This window comes from Sycon ciliatum, chromosome 3 (assembly GCF_964019385.1).
Source record: "Sycon ciliatum chromosome 3, ocSycCili1.1, whole genome shotgun sequence".
NCBI lineage: Eukaryota > Metazoa > Porifera > Calcarea > Leucosolenida > Sycettidae > Sycon > Sycon ciliatum.
In genome coordinates, this window is record NC_088645.1 from 20107061 (window position 1) to 20127864 (window position 20804).

General features: G+C 44.5%; 3 protein-coding genes and 1 long non-coding RNA gene across 5 annotated transcripts in view; 1 reads left to right on the forward strand and 3 right to left on the reverse strand.

Moving 5' to 3' along the window:
• Nucleotides 1–1717: 1717 nt before the first annotated feature.
• LOC135811692 (small ribosomal subunit protein uS15-like) overlaps nucleotides 1718–20804 on the reverse strand; it is a 90301-nt gene continuing 71214 nt past the window's right edge. The window contains exon 7 of the mRNA XM_065324927.1: nucleotides 1718–1758. Within this exon, the coding sequence (XP_065180999.1) occupies nucleotides 1733–1758 (26 nt within the window). The 3' untranslated portion in view covers nucleotides 1718–1732. The remainder of the gene's footprint in view (nucleotides 1759–20804) is intronic.
• Nucleotides 3793–6934, reverse strand: LOC135811688 (uncharacterized). Its single transcript, XM_065324923.1, has 2 exons — nucleotides 6558–6934; nucleotides 3793–5618 (listed from the first exon to the last, which is right to left on the reverse strand). Exons 1-2 carry the CDS (start codon nucleotides 6565–6567, stop codon nucleotides 4321–4323), a joined length of 1308 nt encoding a protein of 435 aa, XP_065180995.1. The 5' UTR covers nucleotides 6568–6934; the 3' UTR covers nucleotides 3793–4320.
• LOC135811694 (uncharacterized) lies at nucleotides 7829–11347 on the reverse strand. Of its 2 annotated transcripts, XR_010552683.1 has the most exons (3): nucleotides 11329–11347; nucleotides 10517–10599; nucleotides 7829–8511 (listed from the first exon to the last, which is right to left on the reverse strand). It is a non-coding gene; the product is annotated as an uncharacterized LOC135811694 (long non-coding RNA). The 2 variants fall into 2 exon arrangements; XR_010552682.1 differs by lacking the exon at nucleotides 11329–11347 and having other exon boundaries at nucleotides 10517–10859.
• Nucleotides 16429–19782, forward strand: LOC135811685 (uncharacterized). Its single transcript, XM_065324920.1, has 2 exons — nucleotides 16429–16874; nucleotides 18271–19782. Exons 1-2 carry the CDS (start codon nucleotides 16571–16573, stop codon nucleotides 19395–19397), a joined length of 1431 nt encoding a protein of 476 aa, XP_065180992.1. The 5' UTR covers nucleotides 16429–16570; the 3' UTR covers nucleotides 19398–19782.

A 20804-nucleotide genomic window follows, 5' to 3' on the forward strand; every position in this document is an offset into this window, starting at 1 on the left:
TCGACCTGGTTTCCTGTAGGCACATCATGCACACGCACACACACAAAAGGATCACGGACCCAACTCATCTAGACACACAATGATCCCGCCAATGCTGGGCTTCAGTGCGGGAGGTGTGAGATATTCCCACGCCACGAAGGCTCTGTCTGAGCTCCCTTTGCTTGTTACTTTCAGTGCAGGTGCATAGCAACTGGATTCGTTTCCATGCCAGTATAAATAAGTGTACACCCTGACATGCTTGCACCTTTCAAGAGTTTTACAAGTGAAAATAGATTTACTGTATGGCACGGTTGCTCAACGCTCTGTGCCAGTGCGTTCAACTACCGCAGTGTGTCGCACTTGTTGCCATTATGCGGCACACAATCGCTTCCATAAGAACACTCCCCTGATTTAGCCCTCCCGCGGAATGACATGCATACAACACAACACGCATGTCAAGTAAATGGAAACTATGCTTGTCATTAACAATCCATAGGAATCAGCGGAAAGAAGCGATTCTATCTATTCAATTTAATATACAATATAGGCCAGGTTATGATAATTGTTACAAGAATAATACGGATTGTTGAGGCAATATATGCTGCTGTCTGACGACCGCTGCAAAGCGTGAAGCAAAAGTTACTCTCAACAGATCTTCACCTCTAGTGCTTTAGTGATGAAAGTATAGACGTCTATCCACCAATAAAATTGTGTAATCGTTTGCATGTATTCCTGGCACACTAGAGTTTCTCTCACTGCTATGGAGATTACCTAAACAGTTAGTCACTTTGTATGTCCAGGAAGAAGTTAATGTTCTAGTTCTCGGTGGTCTGTGACACACTGGATTTGTCTGGTGCAAGTAATGTAGGTCCTACGCTGCTGTCCATGGAACCTTTGCCGTTCCCTGCACTCAATGATGTGTACAGAGAGGGGCTCATTGAGCTCCTATCTACCTTGGTATAACTAGATAGATCAGAGCCTCCATCTTTGTCAGCAACTCTACGGTATATTTGAGGCCGACCTGCAGACTGGCCGTTCCCACAAAATACATATGTGTATTCTTCCTCCTCCTCCTCTTCCAGGGGTAGGCGCTCCAGAACTGGTCTAAGGAGATTATCTCCTTTAGACGGCACTGTGTAAAAGGACATTTCAGCTCCTTGCGAATCCAGTGCTAGATACACTGTTTTCGTACAGACGTCTGATGTCGTATCGTCGTTATCGCAATGGGATTCCGGGAGGTGTACTTTCTCTCTACAATGAGGAGATGCACGACCGTCACTGTGCACTCTCTGTCCATATTCACTAGTGTCAGAGGAAGTCAGCAACAGGTATCCATGTTCATCAGTTAGCGCTGTTAACGGCATTTCCGTAGGAACAGGTCCTGCTCTATCCGTCATATTACACACTACGTGAGAATATATCTCGTCATCAGGTGTGATTCCAGAAGCTGTATCCCTGATACTGCCATTGCTTACCGATGTGGAGCCATTGTCATGAACCACGTCTCCACATGAAACTTGGCTCCCTTTCTGCTTGAAACATTGTTTCTGGAACACGACATAATCATAATCCTCACTCGGCTTCTCACCCGCTTTCCCTTCCTGAAGAAGCTCCAGATAGTCTGGAACGGACGCTGAAGTGTGGGAGGAGTGCTGTGATGTACGTTTACTTGCCGAACTAGATCCTAATGACTCTGCATTCCGAATTTTCCCGCGATGCTCAGACTTAATATCTTGATATAACGGCGTAAATATCAAATCGGTGTACATGAGTGATTCACTGTCAATTCCTTCGTACGCCTGGCTTACACAGTCAACCTCGAATTCCTCGTACCAGTGGTCTCCATCCAGTTGGCCAAACCGATTTATCTCAGCGTATTCAGGAATGGTTGCAAGACTACATGTCCCACTGGATGCTTTCCGCTTACCGACTACTGCGTTTGCAGACGGAAAGATATCGCCAGTTTGCTCTGCGGAGCATCTCCAGTTCTTCCCTGGGACCGATTCTGATGTCTCCGTCTCCAACGCCAACGCCCCGCTGCCATCGTGAAGAATATCTGCTGTCACGTCAGATGCGATGAGGAGCGCTAGCCGTTCGAGTTCTTGTTTGATGTAGCGATGCCGTCTGACAGCAAAGATGATAGCTGACATGTACACAACAATAAAAGTGACTGCTATTACGAGCAGGGCATTGAGTATAGCATCATGCCTCGGACAGTCACTTGCCGCTTCAAATGTCCACAGCATAGCGTAACGTAAAAAACAAAAGCGGTTCTTCTCAGATCATAGTACTTCGATAAAATATGATTGGAGCTGAGGAGTGGATTTCGAATTTAATCAAGTAGATAATGTCGAATATTTGCTTTGGAAAGCTGGGTAAAGTTTCGCATGAGTGTGGGGAGCTGCAACGGAGCAGGGGAGAAACACACGAAATCATGCTTGAAAAACCATGACACGTCAACAAGGATAAACCAGCGCCCTTTCGTGTATGTGTGTGTGTGTGTGTATTTGTGTGCGTGTGTATGTGTATCTGTGTTTGCATGTTTGAGTTCAGTTGATGTTTGTAGCGGCGGGGTCGTTCTTCACTCAGGTGTTCTGCATGAATAATGAAGGCGCGTGACAGATGTTTTCATTTGCTTGAAAGGGCAGCACAGAGTAGGGTAAATTATTGGGCCTTACAGCATTATACCCATTGTTCATTTTGCGCAATATCTGGAAACTAGATCAATAGCTTTAGGATTTGTGGATTGGATGCACCACATGCGTCAGGAAAGGATCCATGTTCATACAAAGCTAGGTTGCATGACCCTCATGACCACGCGCCCCTGAGATCAGTCAGTAGAGAGGTTTTGCAGAGCGAACGTTCGCAATGATTTTCGCGTTCCGGGTTGCAAAAGCTGTTGGGAACGTTCGCGCGAAAATTGTGTTTTGCATGTTTTTCGCTCCAAGAAAATTTCGCGTGCACTCGCGCTTGTTTGGGAAGTGGTCTTCATCCGATTATTTGTTTGTTGTGAGTGGCTGCACCCTGAGTCACGGCCTGAGGCGAGAGCTCGTTGACTACGGTGTCCATGGCCGGAGATACACAGACAAATGGGTTGGCTTATGCCGTAATCTGGCCCATCAACACCTGAAATTCAAAAAGGCATCATTGATGTAACCGACTGTGAGCAGTGCGAAGACGAGCAGGCAGGATATCGGAGATGTTTCCAGAGATGAAGCAACACGGGCTGCCACAAGGAAAGCTAGCACTCGCGGACCAAGCCAAGAGTAGAGATCAAGCACAAACATAAGGATTGAGGGTAGCTCACCGTGCACCAACGGTCCACAAAGAGCGAAAAATACTCCGAAAGTTTGTTTCGCGTTTCCAGCACCTTTCGCGTTTAAAACTGCGAACGTTCGCACGAAATTTCGCTTTTCGTGACAAACGAAATTCGCGCAAGCGTTCGTTCTGCAAAACCTGTCTATTAATATCAGTGGTTGGTGCCCTGTGTCAATGACAGTGAATTACAACATACCACTGTGCCCCCATATGCACGGATTTTTACTGTTCTCCAGCTGTAACGAACACCAAGAAAAGGACATCACTGTATTGCGTTCTCAAGGTCAACCGGCCATTGAAAGTCGCAATAAGCGATTTTATACAGAGTGGCATTGAGACTAATGGTCTTGACGGGTGCAAGTGCGACAATATACATCTATTCGGTATGATGAAGTGTCTTTAAGCTAACGGGCAAACGGAATACTGAGGACAATTTACTTTGCCATCCAATCGGTTACGTAATTATTTTCTTGTTCGCACTGAATAGAGCGAGAATGACGTGGTTTTAGTAGTTTATTATAGTTATGTTGTAGTAATTCGATGTGAAGAGTAAGAACCGATAGCCTCGAGCCACCCTAAACTTTGGAGAAAAACAAATAAAAAGTCATGAAGAGTGTTTAGTTCATAAGAGAATTAAGTGTGAATTCGTGTCCCAGTAGTGTGAATGAGGGGTGTTTTTTTAGCTTTCCCTCTACTACATGTAGTGGCTCCCCGAGATTGATGTCACATGGAAATTCAGTACTTGAAAGATATTGAGAACGGAGAAGGAATAGGATACGTTTCTGTCATTTCATCGATAATGCCATCACACAAATGCTCATCCATTTTGGTTGAAAAGCAAAGACAAAATGAAAAATTGATCCTCGAGACTTTTGAAATCACGACTTTATCGCTCAAGAAAGAATATTGTGAAAAAAATAATTATATTTGATGTGATTAATAAGGAGATAATAACACCGGAATTAATTGGCAGCACGAAATGGCGAGTTTGGTTACATAATGCCATTCACCTTACACAATAATCTAACACGCTGAGCTCTCGTAAACCGAAACACTTTTCCCCGGCGTCGCAGTTTCATACTCGCCTGCGCTAGTGTTGTTCGGTGCACGACTTACTCCCTCCAGCAGCATGTACTCACTTGTGTTCACCTCACTCCCTATGAGGCTTGTGCCGTACAGGTGCGTACTGTCTCCACCAGATCTTCTGTTTGCTGAGCGGGCCTGGGTGATGACATCCTGAGCGGGATTTCCAACAGCATAGGGTGACTCCTGGTTGTTAGGTTTGATAATCTCGTATGTGCTGGTTCCAGTGTTGGTTCTTCCTGTGCGGTTGGTAGGATGTTCGTATTCACTTGAACTGTGAGGCCCTATGCTCTCGTATGTGCTCTGAACGGAACTGCTTGACTTCGTTTTGAATGTTGCCATTTTGGCGCGCGGGTCTGGATCGCTGACGGCTTGCTGGGGTTCATCACCACTGCACTCAATGTCCTCGTAGACAGAGGTTGATTTGTTGCTTTTCCCGTGATCTGTTCCTGGCTGTGTGTATTCACACCGGATTTGTGGTTCTGGCCGCGTGTAAACGCTTCGGCTCGTTTCGTTGCTGCTTTCCTCTGGTCCTCTTTCCGGATGCATGTATTCACTCTGCCTGGGGGATTCTACCCACGTGTAACGACTCTGGTCTGCACCGACATTCGCAGTCTTGTTAGATTTCCTTTCATTTCGCTTGAGGAATGACTTGGCAGTTCCCTGGTCAGTCACGGAGGATCCAGGACTTTCATCCTCTACGCTCTCAGCAATAGTTTCGCATGCAGTTGTTTTTCCCTGATCTATTTGTGTTCTATCCTCTCCAGTCGAAGAGGGTTCATCCATCGTCAAGTACTCTGGTAGGGGGCCTTTGACCGACGACGGTTCCTGCACGTGCATATCATCATCGCCAGCTGTCAGGTTTGGGCAGGTTGTTGAACTGATCTCTGTGCGCATCCTCACCGACGAAGAACGAAGATGAGGATTGTGTTTTACAAAGCTGCCAGAACTGTCGGCGGTGGCGTGGACATTTTCAAACGAGTCACTTTTGCCTTCGCTCTTACTCTCTCGCTTAGTCATTTTCTTGTGGCCTTGTCCACCAGGGTTTGACACATTGATCGAGAATATCCATTGGAGGGAGAACTCCGTTCCGACGAACATATGCTCGTGTTTCCCCCGGAGAGTGCGTATCTGAATGTACAAACGACGCAAATTGAACAGGCATCCGACCACCAGTCCTACCGATACGACTGTAGAGACACCAGTCATTACCGTGATGTACAGGCGGCCATCGCAATCTGAAAGCAAGAAGAAGAAAAAAATAGATGAAATTGCCAAAAAATGTATTTCCGCTTTCAAATAACAAGTTTGTTTGATATCATGTCCAGATCACGGCATGCTCCCTCCCCCCCCCCCCAACCATGCACAACCATGACATTCGGATCTAGCTTTCTTCTTACAAAAGCAATGCAAGACGATGGTAGTGGTCGGCTCAGAATCTATCATTGTTCTAGGGCACTCCCTCTATTTCACTCTCTTGTCTCTCTTTCGCTCCATCACTTTCTTTACATCTCTCTCTCGCTCCGGCTCTCTCCGTCTCTCTCCGTCTCTCTCTATCTCCCTCTCTCTCTCTCTCTCTCTCTCTCTCTCTCTCTCTCTCTCTCTCTCTCTCTCTCTCTCTCTCTCTCTCTCTCTCTCTCTCTCTCTCTCTACCTATCTCTCTCTCTCTCTCTCTCACTCTCACCCTCTCTCTCTCTCTCTCTCTCTTTCGCTCTGTCTTTCGCTCTCTTTCTCTCTCTCTATCTCTCTCGCTCATCATCTCCAACAGATGATTCCATGTGATACGCATGGTCCCCACAGTTCCACAAAAATCTAAACTCGCGGCCCGTAAGTGTACATAGGAGAGAGAGAGAATTCAAGTTTGAAAAGTTTGAAAAACGCTCGGACTCAAAATTCAGGCATGAGGCACAACATGTTTCTTCTTCTTTTTTGATCCTCTCTCTGCCGATTTGTAAAAATCTCTGCGCCCTGCGTATCTTGATCCAGTTGCCTAACCTTGGCCAATGCGCTCCGGAGCTTAAATAGTTTGATAAATCTTCAAACCACATTTCCCAGTGCTAAGGCCCGCACTTAACTTGTTTGGGCCTTCTCTACACTGGGATGGAGGCTTTATAAGTTCCGTGCTGCTTCGGTAGGCTTCAAAAAGTAGTCGTAACGTTAGATTTTCTATAGCTCACCTGCTTCCATACTGATGGATATCGCACGATTTGGGGTTCGGTGACTCCACACTTCAGGACCTCGTATGCAGACAGCCAGCCTAGAACACTAGCAAATATACCAATGCCGGTGAACAAGATATCCCTTCAATGATCGAAGTTATCTTTGCACGACAGACTAAGGATGCTCTTAGCTTTAGAAGTCAACGGAAAGCGCATTGCATGCTCACTTCGGACGCTGTTTTCAGGTTGGGAGAAGCAAATCCGTGGAAGGGGAATGGTAACGAGAAAAGGCTGCTGGAGACCAGGCACGGTGATGCGCCGCGCAGCTCGCCACGAACAGCGAAGTCGGTCCTACTGTCTGGCATAGTTTGCCAAGGCCGACCATACAAACGCAGTGTATGTGCTGAGTAATTAGTTGGACGGCTGGCCGAAGCGCACAATGCCCATGGCACCTACATGTAGTTGCCGCTGCAACATCGAGTGTTTTGCTGCGTAGAACGTTGTACATGCAGTTGACACAGTGGGCGGGATATTCCACAGAGCTATGCATAAAGATATGCTGCAAACGGAAGTAACTACAGGTATGTAGATGGCATAACAGGATGGATGGTGTGGCGAAGTCAGTACCCCAGCATACAGATTTATGCCAGATTGCCCTAGATCCTGGTGTCCAGAGACATACTGCGTTCCATGTCACTGTGGAAGAGATTAGTGCAATGATTCACTACTGCATGTCAGCAATACACGCACGAGAATACGCTGGACGTGATCTAAATCTGCTTGATCTCCACAAGCAAGAGGACACCACTCTGACTTAAATCTACCATATTCTACTACTCCCTGTTCAATACACAGTGTTTCGGTGAATTCATGCCTCATCAGTTGAGCTCTCCAGATGGTGCTCTCCAGGCACAATCTTCCTAAGCCTACTCAAGCTCAACTGATGAGGGGTGAATTCCCCGAAACACTGTGTATTGAGCAGGGAGTTGTGTTTTCCTGCAGGTTTGCCGATTGGACGGTTCCATGGAGTTCTCGTGTGCTCTGGATGGCAGTCGTGAGTCATTCAAGTGAGAATTCAAGTTGGCAGGAAAACCACGAGCTCCCATGTAGGGAGCAACACACTCTTCCCCTACTATCACCGAAGTGGCACCAACCTCTTCTTCATATTATACTTGTCTATTGTAATGCATAAGGTGTCATGTTGAGCATACAGATGCACTTACAAATGTTACCATGCCAATCATGCACATTACTTGCGGCTCGCCACAAGTAAGAGAGAACTGAGAAACAATCCCAACAAAACCATTTTTCACAGCTTGTCTCCGTTAGAGGGATACAATGATTAATGAAACACCTTCAATATTGTCAGGATCCGAAAAGAGATGCTACAGTGTGCTGTGGTTTTCGCGCTATTTAGAAAATGGCTTAACGACAAAATTGTAAACAATACAAATTTTTAACAAGAAATAAGATATTTACTATCATTTGCGATGTGTATAGCGTCGTTGTAATAGAGGAACCAATGATGAGGCATGCTACTCACGGCGTGTATTCTACTGCAATTGGAAAAAAGAATCAAGAGAAAGGGCATATTAGGGACGTTCACATAATGTAAGGTAATCATAACAACCTAAGGTGCCTATTCTATGGAGTGCAGAAACGTTTTTTGCAGTAAAAACTTCGAAGAAATTGTCTTCGTGCTACTCCAAACATCACCTCGCTCAGAGCGGAAAACATCTGCTCTAAAACTTTCGCAAACGTCAAAAGAAAAATTCCTTAGCAAGCTTCTCTCCAATGTCAGCTTAGGCCAATGGACTCTTATTATCTAGGCTGCAATGGTTGATGTACGCCTCCAGCACCTTTTCAATTCGAAACATACGAATAAGGGTGGCTACTGACCAGAGCGAGAACAGTGCAGACGCCAATGCTACTCCGCACATTGCCTTCAATGGAACGCTGGTTTCCAAACAAGCTGTACAGTACGTCATTGAAATAAAGGAAAAAAGCAGAGAGAACAAAAGAGGAGAAAAGGTAAAGAAACATAAAAAATCCTAACCCAACTGTAAAGGAATGGACTAGGATGGAGAGCTGTAAACTGTGAGGGCTCACGGAGGGGACAAACATGATCATGAGGTTCAACCTTTGATTCTGATTCCGAACATCCAATCTCTCCTCAGATGGATATTTCCACTCCAAAACCATGCTGTAAAAGATCAAAAGTCCTGGCACTTTTTCTCGTGAACAGTTACAGTTCGTCGATACAATCTGCAGGACAGATCCAAAGTCTGCGAAAATCAGCTCTCTGACATAGTACTCTATTTCAGTAATAATGATAAAGTTGCGAAGGGGAATTTACTGTAATGAAACTCAATGCATGAAAATTGTTAGTACACAGAATGTTTATTAATATGAGAAGAAAAAGGACCAAGGAACTACACTTATCTTTTTTCGGACTATAGACCATGGTTGGAAAACACCCATATCTCTACATTTTAGCAGTCTCAAGAACATGCTATGGGTCATTGATATAATTATTCGCTGGTTTGGAGGAAAGACGGGAACGGGAAGAGTCTGAAGAAAAATTGACTGTCAACACGAGAATTCAAGCCAGGGGCCCTCGCGTGAGGCCAGCGATGCTCTAACCACTGAGCTATGTTGTAGTCGCCATCCCGGCAGAGGCCGTTCAACATCTTCCTTAGACTTCTTAACTCACCATAATAATAATACTTCCGTTATAAAGTTACAACCTCTCCATCCGTGCATAAATATATGTTTTGTAGGGTTTCTGCGAAAAACGCCTTATCTTGTGCCAATGTTTCTGATGTTCTATGTTGTTTGGTAGTCTACCTACCACACCACCATATTTATAATGTTAGTACAGTGCTGTGTAGACAATCCACGCAGCAGATAAGAAAAATTTGGACAACTAAAGTCTTTTCTAAAGCTAAAACACTCCAAATATTATTCATTATTAATTAATTTATTAATTAATTTATTTATTACAGCATCTCATAGCACAGTGAGAACACCGGCCAATACAAAGAGAGAGAGTGTTAGCCAACCAGCATTAGACTCGATTGGAGCGCTTGTATCTAGCCCTTGGCGGATTATGCCAGCATAATATTGGGCATAATCTTAGGATTTCGTCAAAACATTATGCTCCGGCATAATATACGGATTCCAACGTGTAAGGTCGGCATAATCTTTCGGTTTAGACAAAAATTATGCTTAGGGGCATAATACAGCTTTGTCAGAAAGCCTGCAGATATACTTTTTAAATACCCCAGTTACTACTCCTTTTTATAGCCCTTGGCGGATTATGCCGGCATAATATTTGGCATAATCCTGGGATTTCGTCAAAATATCATGCTCCGGTATAATATACGGATTCCAACGTGTAAGGTCGGCATAATCTTTCGGTTTAGACAAAAATTATGCTTAGGGCATGGCCGTGTGTGTATGCGTGGTTTCTCAATCCTCTATGTACAGCGTGAATACATAGTGGAACCGAGCATAATTCAGCATAATTCAGCATATTGGCATAATTGTGGCATAATTGTTGGCATAATTGTTGCATAATCAAAAGCATAATTTGACGATTGGCCGAGCATAGTCCGCCAATGGCTACTTGCATCTCGTAGTTCCTTGGCCCTTTTCTTATTATAAGAATTATATTCAATGAACTAACGGTTTTCACGCATCGAGTGTCATTGCAGTAAATTATAATATTTTACGTCGCCAGAATGAGCATTGCTGCCTTCTTGCATGTACTCTTATGAAAGACGATAATGGGCGTTTACTGTTTACCAATCGATCGATATCGATCGATGGGGTCACAAAGGGTTAAAGTGGGGGACTACCATCTAGGGTTATGACTGTGTGTGTAATAGTAGTGATGTCATGCTAATCGGCACACACGGTTCGACACACTGGTCTGACTTACAAGCAGGAGATGCAAGCTTGATGATTGCACTTACTTTCGGCTCTCGTGTTGGCCGCTCCCAGTAGCAGTAGAAAGACCAGAATAGTGGGGTGCTCCATAGTGAACTAGCAACGAGATCTGAAAAGTAGGCACCGAAACGCGCTGGATAATATTATATCTATAGCCTGTTTCACTAAAAATGGACCTTAGACTGTACGAAACGGCGCAATGTTGCGCGTGCCTCGATACTGGACTGCCACGGGAATAATCGAACAGTCTGTGTGGCGATCATGTCGTTTTCATGGATTCTAGTGACTTTAGGATGTTTTTCAAGGAAGGAACCAAGGTACATCTACGGATTTAAACCAGCTGCACCAATCTGCTCAAGCCGGTTCCTGTGGGCCTGAATCGGTCATGTGATTTGCTAAGTGCGGTGACTGCCCTCAGAGGCTAGCTTCAAGACGCTCAAAGAGGTATCATCATCGCCTACAAAAAATCATTTGCTTCTCATCTTACATTTTTAGAGAGACATGTTCCATGAGGGAAGTAATCTGGGCAGCCTGAGTCCACTGATTAGCACCGCTGTGATTAGCATGCCGATTATACGGTATGCCCAATACTTTGGATTGGTTCATTCAGTTGTCTTAGGGTTGTTACCTGGCCGTGCATTGACATTGGGCCAATTCTGGAGACAAGATGCTTCGCAAGACAATCCGGGACTCAATAGCACATCAGGTCAGTGTGTTTTGATTTCCACTATAAATAAAGTATACAACAATAACAACAGTGAATGAGAAGTTGTACTCTACATGCTCTTTCGTTCTGTGATAGACACAAGAGAAAATGAGCTGAGTGACGATGCCTTACTGTTGATAGAGTGTTTGAACAACGCTGGCTGCTTCCATGTCACCCTCTGCAGGTTGTGGCTTGCAAACTACAGCAATCACCGGGTTGTCATGTCTACTCGTCATGCTTGCATTGGCCACTGTTCATATCATGTGGTTGTTAGGTTGGCAGGCCAAGAGAATTACACGCCTACGTGCAATCCAAGCCAGATTTGCTCAATGTCAATGTCCCGACTTGATGCCGAGTGAAAGTAAATAAAGTGAAGAGTTTACACCACGCAAAGTGCGATGATGTATTTGCTGCACCTTTCTCCCTGCAACTAACTGCTACTTCAGTGGTCCAGCGTAAAGCGGCAAGGTCGTGTCACAGTGGTCTTTGATCGGCACGAGCAATATCTGCATGAATTCAGTAGACATGGAAGGTGGCAAACCAAGCGACTTTGCGGATCCACACTCGCATTTGAATAATGGCTAGCCTTCCCAACATGGTTCCCCTAGAATCCTATAACGAGGTGCACAGTTAGGAAATTCTCAAGTATTGCTTTCCAAGTTCAAAGCTTATGTTTTTGGGCTAATAGTAAATCAGATGTAGTACTAAATATTTCCTACAGGGAGATGTTGGTTTCTTCCTTCTGATGCCACTCATTCTTCGCTCTACGCACATTGCATCTTCTTGATCTACCAGACCTACTGAGTACTTCCGTTGTTCATAATCGCAACTCGCGTTTGTGACTAGATATTGTGGCCTTTCCTCTTTAGGCTAGCCACTGCTCAATCCTATCATTATCTTCAGTGCGCCTTAGAAGTAAAATAATTATTATGGGAAAAGCGCAATGATTTCAATGATTTACTACGGGTTGTCGTTCATAATGATACCGAAAATGGTGAAGGTCGTCTCTGGTTTAATTTCGTGTTCATGTAGTTATTATCACGGAGGAGGCACTCACCGCCTGGTTTGTGGTCCCGACAGGCCAGAAGTGTGTCCGGTGTAAACATTTTTATTTTATTTATCCTGGTAGTACAGTCATATTTCGTCAGTGGTGCACTGTTTTGTTAATGTTACCTAAAACCACAGGATCAATGTTAGTCGTGTTATGTTAGCCGTTTGTCACACTTACTCTTTATTTTAGTTCTCACTTTTTGTAATACTTACCACAAGTTACCCGTCATGTGTCACACTTCTTTGGATTTTTAACCTTTGTTTTTCCTTTGATCTCTTTAGTTCCGTATTTCCACTGATGATCGGACCGTGAAAATCGATTTTGGAAACACACAAAACCAAACCTTGAACAAATTGTCATGTTGCGTGGTGATGTCTGCGGCATTCATACTTTTCATTGCTATTATCAATGTTAGTGTGTGCATATAATGTGTGCTCCCGGTTTGTAGGCCTTGATGGATTATGTTAATATTTTCCTGAAATTATGCTTTTCGCAGTGCTGAAAAATTGCAGAATTATGCTATTTTTATGCTAAAAGTTATCATGTTATGCCGCATTATGCTGCACATTTGCGACGAAACACCACAGCACTAGCCAACTTGGTTTCGCAAAAAAACATGCATGACGACTAGCGCGCGCAAGAGTTTTTTTTTGTAGATGGCATTGTACTGTAGTAGCAAAAGTTCAACGGGGTCAACGCACCGCCCGACCTAGCTACGACAGTAACATTTTTTAGGAAACTGCCATAAAGCAGTTTTTATTGCTATAATTTGTAGTGGACTGGACATGTTATCAAGGGAGTCGTAAACCTCCGGCTTCTTGGTGGATCTACTTGTTCTTGTACTTGTAGAACCAGTACAACTGTATGGAATTTGATGCGAAAAGGCGCATTATTCCAATTTATGCGATTCTTATGCTATTTGCGTCGAATTATGCGAGTATTCAATTTTGGTAGGAATTATGCGAAATATGATGCTAGCATAATCCGTCAAGGCCTACCGGTTTGTGTCCGGGTGGGTGTATGTGCGTGATTGCGCGTGTGTTTGAACGTGTATATGTGTGGGGTGCGTGTGTGTGTGACGTGCGTGTGTGTGCGTGGCGTGCGTGTGCGCGCGTAGTGCGTATGGAAAAATGAAAATGAAAAATAGGGACTTACTGGCCAGGAAAAGCCACTTCAATCAGCTGTGCCGTGGATACCAGGCTAAAATTAGTGGCTGTAAATTCATCAGCCCTGCAAGCTGTTCAATGGCGTAATCCCAGCACAAGTTGCAATGTATAACATACAATGTAGCTGTTCGCTATCATCCCTTCCGCGATGGGCATGTCTGAGTCTGAGTCTGAGTGTGGGAGTGCGTTAATGCTTTCATGTGTGTCCGTGTGATTGCGTCAATGCATGTGAGTGAGCATGTGGCTCACGCTTACCTGAGAAATCCCAAGGGGACAAACGTGACTACCACACGCTGCTAGCATATCGTCAGCATGTCGTCCACACACCACGACCAGCTGCCTTGGCACCAGCCGGTCACTTCAATTCATCTCTGGCTCTCTAGTGCGAGACCTAAACGTGCTGCGTTACGTACCGGTACCTTTTGCCAAGAGAGCTTGATTAGCCCCCACTGTGCCAAAAGCATTTGAAAGCTACAATCACATTTGTTGTGTCTGTTGTGCGAGACCCTGTCAAATTTGTCATAGTCTCACAGAACAAACACAATGTGATGGTGTCAATTGTGCGTTCAAAGCCTCATGGAGTCAGTGAGCACGATTTCAAATCACCCACGTGACATGTGTTAGGCCAAGTATGAAATACACACTGACGTTGATCCTTTACACGGTAGGGTGTGCATTTTCACATGGCACCGTTAGCATTTTTTGTCAACAACATGCTCTCCCGCGTACACTCCTAACCGCACATTGCTTATCCCATTCAGCTAGCATAAACCGTGTATACACGTACACAGTCAACTTCGCTAATAACGACTGCGGATATACAGTCAACTTCGCTTATAACGACACTCGGCGGGGCATCAAAAATGTGTCATTATTCGCGAAGTGCCGATATATCCGAAGTCTCATTATAATAATCGACGCGGAGACAACAATTTTATAATAGCTATAAAGAGAACAAATTCTGCTGTCATCGCCACACTACAACAAAGTCATGAAGGTTTACCAAAATCGATCTTCTTGTCACAATCATCAGTGGAAAGCCGTGACTGAAGAATAACCATGCTAAATCAACAATTTATATACATTCAATAATGTGTTACGAGAACAAAACAAAGTGCTTAAATAGAGGATTCACTTCTATTGTCTCACCATCCCTCATTCTATTTAGCACTTTGTTTTGTTCTCGTAACACATTATTGAATGTAAATAAATCATTGATTTAGCATGGTTATTCTTCAGTCACGGCTTTCCACTGATGATTGTGACAAAAAAATCGATTTTGGTAAACCTTCATGACTTTGTTGTAGTGTGGCGATGACAGCAGAATTTGTTCTCTTTATAGCTCTCATTATAATAAAAATGTATTACAGTGGTATGAAACTTTGCTCTGGGCATGGAAATTCTGTCGTTATTCGCGAATTATTATTATTATTAATTCAACATCTCCTGGCTCGTCAGAAGACTGCCAATATATACAGTCAACTTCGCTAATAACGACTGCGGATATAACGACAATTCGCGAATAACGACCGAATTTCGATGCCCAGAGCAAAGTCCCATCTAACTGTATACATTTAACTTCGGATATAACGACTATCTGAATAACGACAATTCGCGTATAGCGACATGCTTTTAGCGCCCCGAGGTCATATTCACTGCTTGAATAACGACTTTCTGGGCTTTTGACAGCTATTTCAAGTACCTGTCAGTCAAGTACATGTACATGTACATGTACCTGTCATGCACCAGAACCTACATGTATTGTGATGGATATTATTATAAAGGCACGCATGCAAGAAAATGCAGCCGAGGGGGGGACTTTTTCTTCCTTTTTTATGTTGGCTTCAAAATTGTTGGATTTACCAGCACACCTATATATGTATGTATACAATGTATATGTAGTTGTACATGATTGTACAGTAATCATCATACATGTACATGTCTCTGGCCCTGTAGATGGCTCAAAAAGGCATATTTTTCAATTGATTTCCCTTGCATATTGAATTTTTAGTTCCTTTCAACTGCAATATGAAAATAAAGTACACATTGACATAGAGCTAGAAAAGAGCTTGATTTTGATATGCATGTCATATTACACAAAATATGGGTTCACATACATTCAAATGGGACTTCGGTTATAAGGACACTTTTCTGATGCCCCGCCGAATGTCGTTATTGGCGAAGTTGACAGTATTTGAGTAGACAATGCTGCTGGGTCTGGAACTGCACTTGTATATCCAAAGTTATGTACATAAAGCGGTGCTTCATGCTGGCGCCATTTCAGGACGCTATTATGTCACGTTGGTGCACAAATCGAGCACCCTGCCCGATATTGACTGTCACAAAATGCTCAGGTTATATTCCTGACTCTCCTTGCTGTCAATCACTTAGATGACAAGTGACGACATTGTTGCCATGATCTAAGGATGATTCTGCTTTCTGTGTATACCTGAATGCACATGTCAGTTATATCGACATTATTCACCCGTGCGTCGATTGACTGACGGCAGTCAATCTGATGTTCATTGATAGCTCATTCTACTATTCTCTGCGTTGGAGACATGGGCTAACCAGTCTCCGGGGACGGACTGTCTCAACTCTCAACGAGCTGAGCGCTTACAACAGTTTTACACGAGGAGTACAGCCGGAGTGTTGTCAGTGCTTGTTTGGTATCACTTTAGCACGCAATGGGAATAGCGTATGATAACACAAGACTCACAATTATGGAGTATTTGGCCATATACACGCCAAGTTTACATTAGGCCTGCAGAGCGTCACCTATTCCTTGGAGACTATACTAGTCTTATACACATTTGATTTCCCGTCAAATGAACTAACTACACTTGTCAGCAGCAGCCTAATCAACCTTCAAACCTGACAGGCGGATCGGGTCATGAACTTGCCCACTCGCCAAAGTGAAGAACTGCTGCTGCGAAGCTCTATTCAGCGACGTGAATTCTATTTTATTGCTTTATAAGAATAATGTCCGTGTGTTCATGACTCAGTTTCACAAAGGAAAGAGCGAGAGAGAGGACCACTCCAGCTGCTGCAGTGTTTCTTTCTTGATGAGCTCCACTGCTGCCGAGTTATTAGGTGAAAGTTCAGGTTCTGAGTTAGCAGCTTCATATCCAGAAGCCGCTTGCGTTCCCGCTGCACCATGGGACACGTCCCTCTAGCATTGCTCCTTCTCTGCTTTCTGGCGTGTAGCATTGACGGATTAAGCCTGCCTATGCCTTTAGGCTCTGGCTCCGGCGAAGAAAGTTTTTTACCGCGCCAGCCGTCCCTACCCCAGGCAGAGTGTGAGTACGGTAATTGGTCGGAATGGATACCCGTGTCCTTCGGAACGCAGTCGAGCGGAATCGGATGTCCGAAGTACATTGAGTATGAAAGGACTACAGAGCGTCTCCCGGACGAGGGATACTGCAATGGAGTTAGCCGGAAGGTTGAAACGAATAGAACATGTAGGTGGATCTGAATGTTTTTTTGTTCTTGTAGATTCCAGTAATTCTGTTAGCGAATGCCTCAGTCTGTTGCGCCCTATCCATACTCACAATGTGGCCGCAACTGTAGTTTGATATAGCCATTTGTTAGTGTGAAATTTTGTTTTGGGAAACCACTGCATGTCTTTATTATTGGCATTCTGTAGTTTGAAAAAGAGGTTGGTGCGACTTCGGCGATACTTGTGGACTTGTGTTTTTCTCCCTGCGTGGGAGCTCCAGCTTTTCCTGCCGACTTGAATTCTCACTTCACCGACTCAAGTCTGCCATCCAGAACACACTAGAGATCCATCGAACCTTCAACTCGGCAAACCTGCAAAAACGCCCACCCAAGCTCAACTGATGGGGGGGGGGGTGAATTCCCCGAAACATTATGTATTGAGCAGGGAGTGATGCTTTCTTGCAATGTAAATACAAACAGGCAGCAGAGTGATCGTATCAGAAAACGCAGGGGCACCATCTTTGATTATGATCCTGACTTCTCTGGGGGTGAAGTAAAATGCAATGAAAGTGTCTAGGAAAGACACCTAGAGGAAGAGAGAGAGGAACGCTGAGACCTTTTGAAGTTGATTCAAGGAAGGCGATGAGTGGGAAGCATGTGGGTAAATGCAGACGTGTGCTGTTCCCCAAGAATAAGTTTAAGGGGGACATTCATGACAATATACCACTTTACTTCCGTAGTTTGGGTCTTAGTGAAGTGTTCCAGGTAATCGTGATAATGGTACTTGGTATTATATTCGATTTATTTAACTTCAGTAGCTCAATAATAAAATGCACCTCGAAGTGCTACTACAAAGAAGCCCAAAATCGACCATAAGGAGATAAAATGAAAAAAAAGAAGGTGCACACCAACACCTAGATGAAGTGAGAATAAACAGCAAAAGAAACATGAGAATGGTGGCGAAGACATTGTAAAAAACTGTATATTAATAAAATGGTTAATCCGATAGCAATTTAATTTAAACGGTTTGGTGATACGTGCAAAAATAATACTCCGAAGAGCCGTCACAGGTCACACCATGTGGGAGACGGTTCCATCGTAGGCTTCGACTTCAGTGTGACAATACTGGCAGAGTGAGAAAATTCAATCAGATATATTCTGTATTTTTGGCTTCGTGCCTCGAACTTGGTGGGCGTGGATGCCTGTTTCAGTCTGTGTCTGGTACAAGGGTCATGAATGGCATGCATTATCGTCCGAATGTTATTTGGCCATAGGGAGGGAGTGGGGCGGGGGGGGGGGATAAACCGGTGCAGTCATGTGCCCACTGCACTGGGTTTTAATCTTTTTTTGGGGATTATGAGGCATAATTTATCAATGTCAACAAAAATGTGTTTGTGATGGGTTTTTTTCACTTTGCAGGTTTGCCTTCGCCACAAGAGCAACTCGAGATGTTGAAACAGGCGTTCGACACCGAGTTTGATGGCGTAAACCCTCCAGATACTCGTCCGCGCTACGAAGTACCGCAGGCACCAAGACAAGCTCCACCACCGCAAAATAACCCTATTGCGCAAGGTCAACACCCACCTCTAGTGGCTCCAGGTTACTCACTCAGCGCACCAGGGCCAGCACCTGGACTAGTCGCAGGGCCTCCAGTACTTCCATATGCTCCAGGTCCACGAGCACGCATAATACATCCACAGCGTCCAGCACCTCCAGCACAATTTCCACCAAGACTCCAGTCGCCACCACATTTCTACCCAAGCCTGGGTAGCGGCGCTGTACCTTATAGAAGCAGGATTGACGATCACAGCGAAGAAGAAGATACCGATCCTGAACCACCGTCTGACTCTATCACACCGGAGGTAGATGAGCTTCCCTCACCTGACGACCTCCAGGAAGACCCTAAAGACATTGCTATCGTAATTGACGCATCCGGAAGCGTTCGCCGAAACAACTACGAACGCGCAGTGCAAAACATCGCCACACTGATGGGCCTCATGTGCTACAAATGGAAAGGTCCAGGGCAGCCTTCGGATATCCGGCTAGCGCTCATTATCTACTCCACTAATGTGCAGATAGTCTTCAACTTCACGCGCTCCACCGAGATCCACATCAGTGCTGAAGCGATCCGAGACAGCTTCATGGCCGCCCAGCGACTCTGGTGGGTAATGGGAGGTTCCACAGCCACAGCGCCCGCTTTGGAACGTTGTAAGTCGCACATCTTCCAACATAAGTTTGGAATGCGCACGGAGAGCAAAAAACGCCTCATCCTGCTAACAGACGGCTACTCAAATCGTGGAGGTCCACCGACACCTTATGCTGAGAAACTTCACGATGATGTAGGCGTGGATATCTTTCCGATCGGCATTGGCACGGGCGTCAACCTGCGTGAGCTGCATTCTATGAAACTTATACAAGACAAAAACAATCTCTTATCAAGATTGCTGATCCTACCGGATTTCGCCTCGCTAGCGAGGATCGTCGAAGAGGTCTCCAGAGACACCGCAACCAAGCAGTTTTGCCAGTCCAAACTTTTGCGAAAGTAAAAGTGTACATGTATGTCCAACGTCCAAGTCTGCTCTAAAAGTCCTGGATTCGGCTCACCCATTAAAAAATAATTTTTTAGGCAAGGCGGATAGATGTCATTCAATTCTCTGTTTTGTATTAGCTTTTTTGTCCCCCACGTCTTTTTTGGAATTTTGCCAGTCTGATATATTGGTGATGTCTTTGTGCTACCCTTCTTTTTCATTGTATTGTCAATGAAATGCCCCGTGCCCTTTCGTTTTACACTTTTTGTTTGTGATAGTACCACGCCGACTAGCGTGATTAGCGCAATTGGTCTCTCTGTAAATATTTGTAAGTAACTGAGCTCGTTTCGAATTGCTTTGGAACTGGCCAGTAGACTTCGAAAAATTGCAACGCTCAGCATAATGCCCGTTGCTCTACTTTGTCACCTGTGATGACAGGTATCACAGGCCTTCTTCTGCAAATGGGATCCAAAAAATGAATGCTCACGACAACAATATTATAATGTGCAAATCAATCTGGCAGGCGAGCTTCATTTTCGAAGCAGACCGACTGTTGAAAGCCCCAGAAAATTGTTTTTGAAGGAATCCTTCAAATTAACATACCCTCAAAAATTACTGAAAATCGCACAACTCCTGGCTCTACAAAGGTGCCCTCGGACAATGAACATGAACACAATACGAAACGGGAGAGCTTGCAAGCTCAGGGCCCTACGCTATGCTTTTTTGCCTTGATGACCTAGACAAAAAAAAGCATAGGGATGTTATAAATTCTTTAAAGAATTCCTTTTCTTTAAAGACATAACCTGGGATTCGAACCCGCACTATCGCGCACCCTGCATGCATCCCCCGATACACTTCGCATACATATTAATTCTTCCAAGTTGTTTCACATTGTGATCTTGCATTTGAAAGCCCTATTTGAATATGCATTGTGGCCAGCCGTCTTTGATGGCACGGCACGGTAGGGGATAGGTACGGGACAGGTACGATCGAGGTAAATACGACACCGTCTCCCGTACCGTACCGCACCATCAAACACAGCTGGCCACATACAGCTGCCCGCAATATTCAAATAGGGCTTTCAAACGCAAGATAATAACGTGAAGCCACTTGGAAGAATGGGTATAAATGCGAAGTGTATGGGGGGATGCATGTAGGGCGATAGTGCGGGTCCGAATCCCAGGATATGCCTTGAAAAAAAAATAGAAGAATTGAAAAATATATAACATCCTATGTTTTTTTGCCGTTAGACACGGATATCGCCAGGCGTGACACAAACAAACAAACAAACACACAAATACCGAACGAGAGAGCTTGGAAGCTTAGGGCCCTGCGCTATGCTTTGTTGCCTAGCTCATCGTGCATGTTGTTAGAACTGATGGAAATGCTTTTTCCTTTGATTAGCTCCATCATTGTATTGCAAAA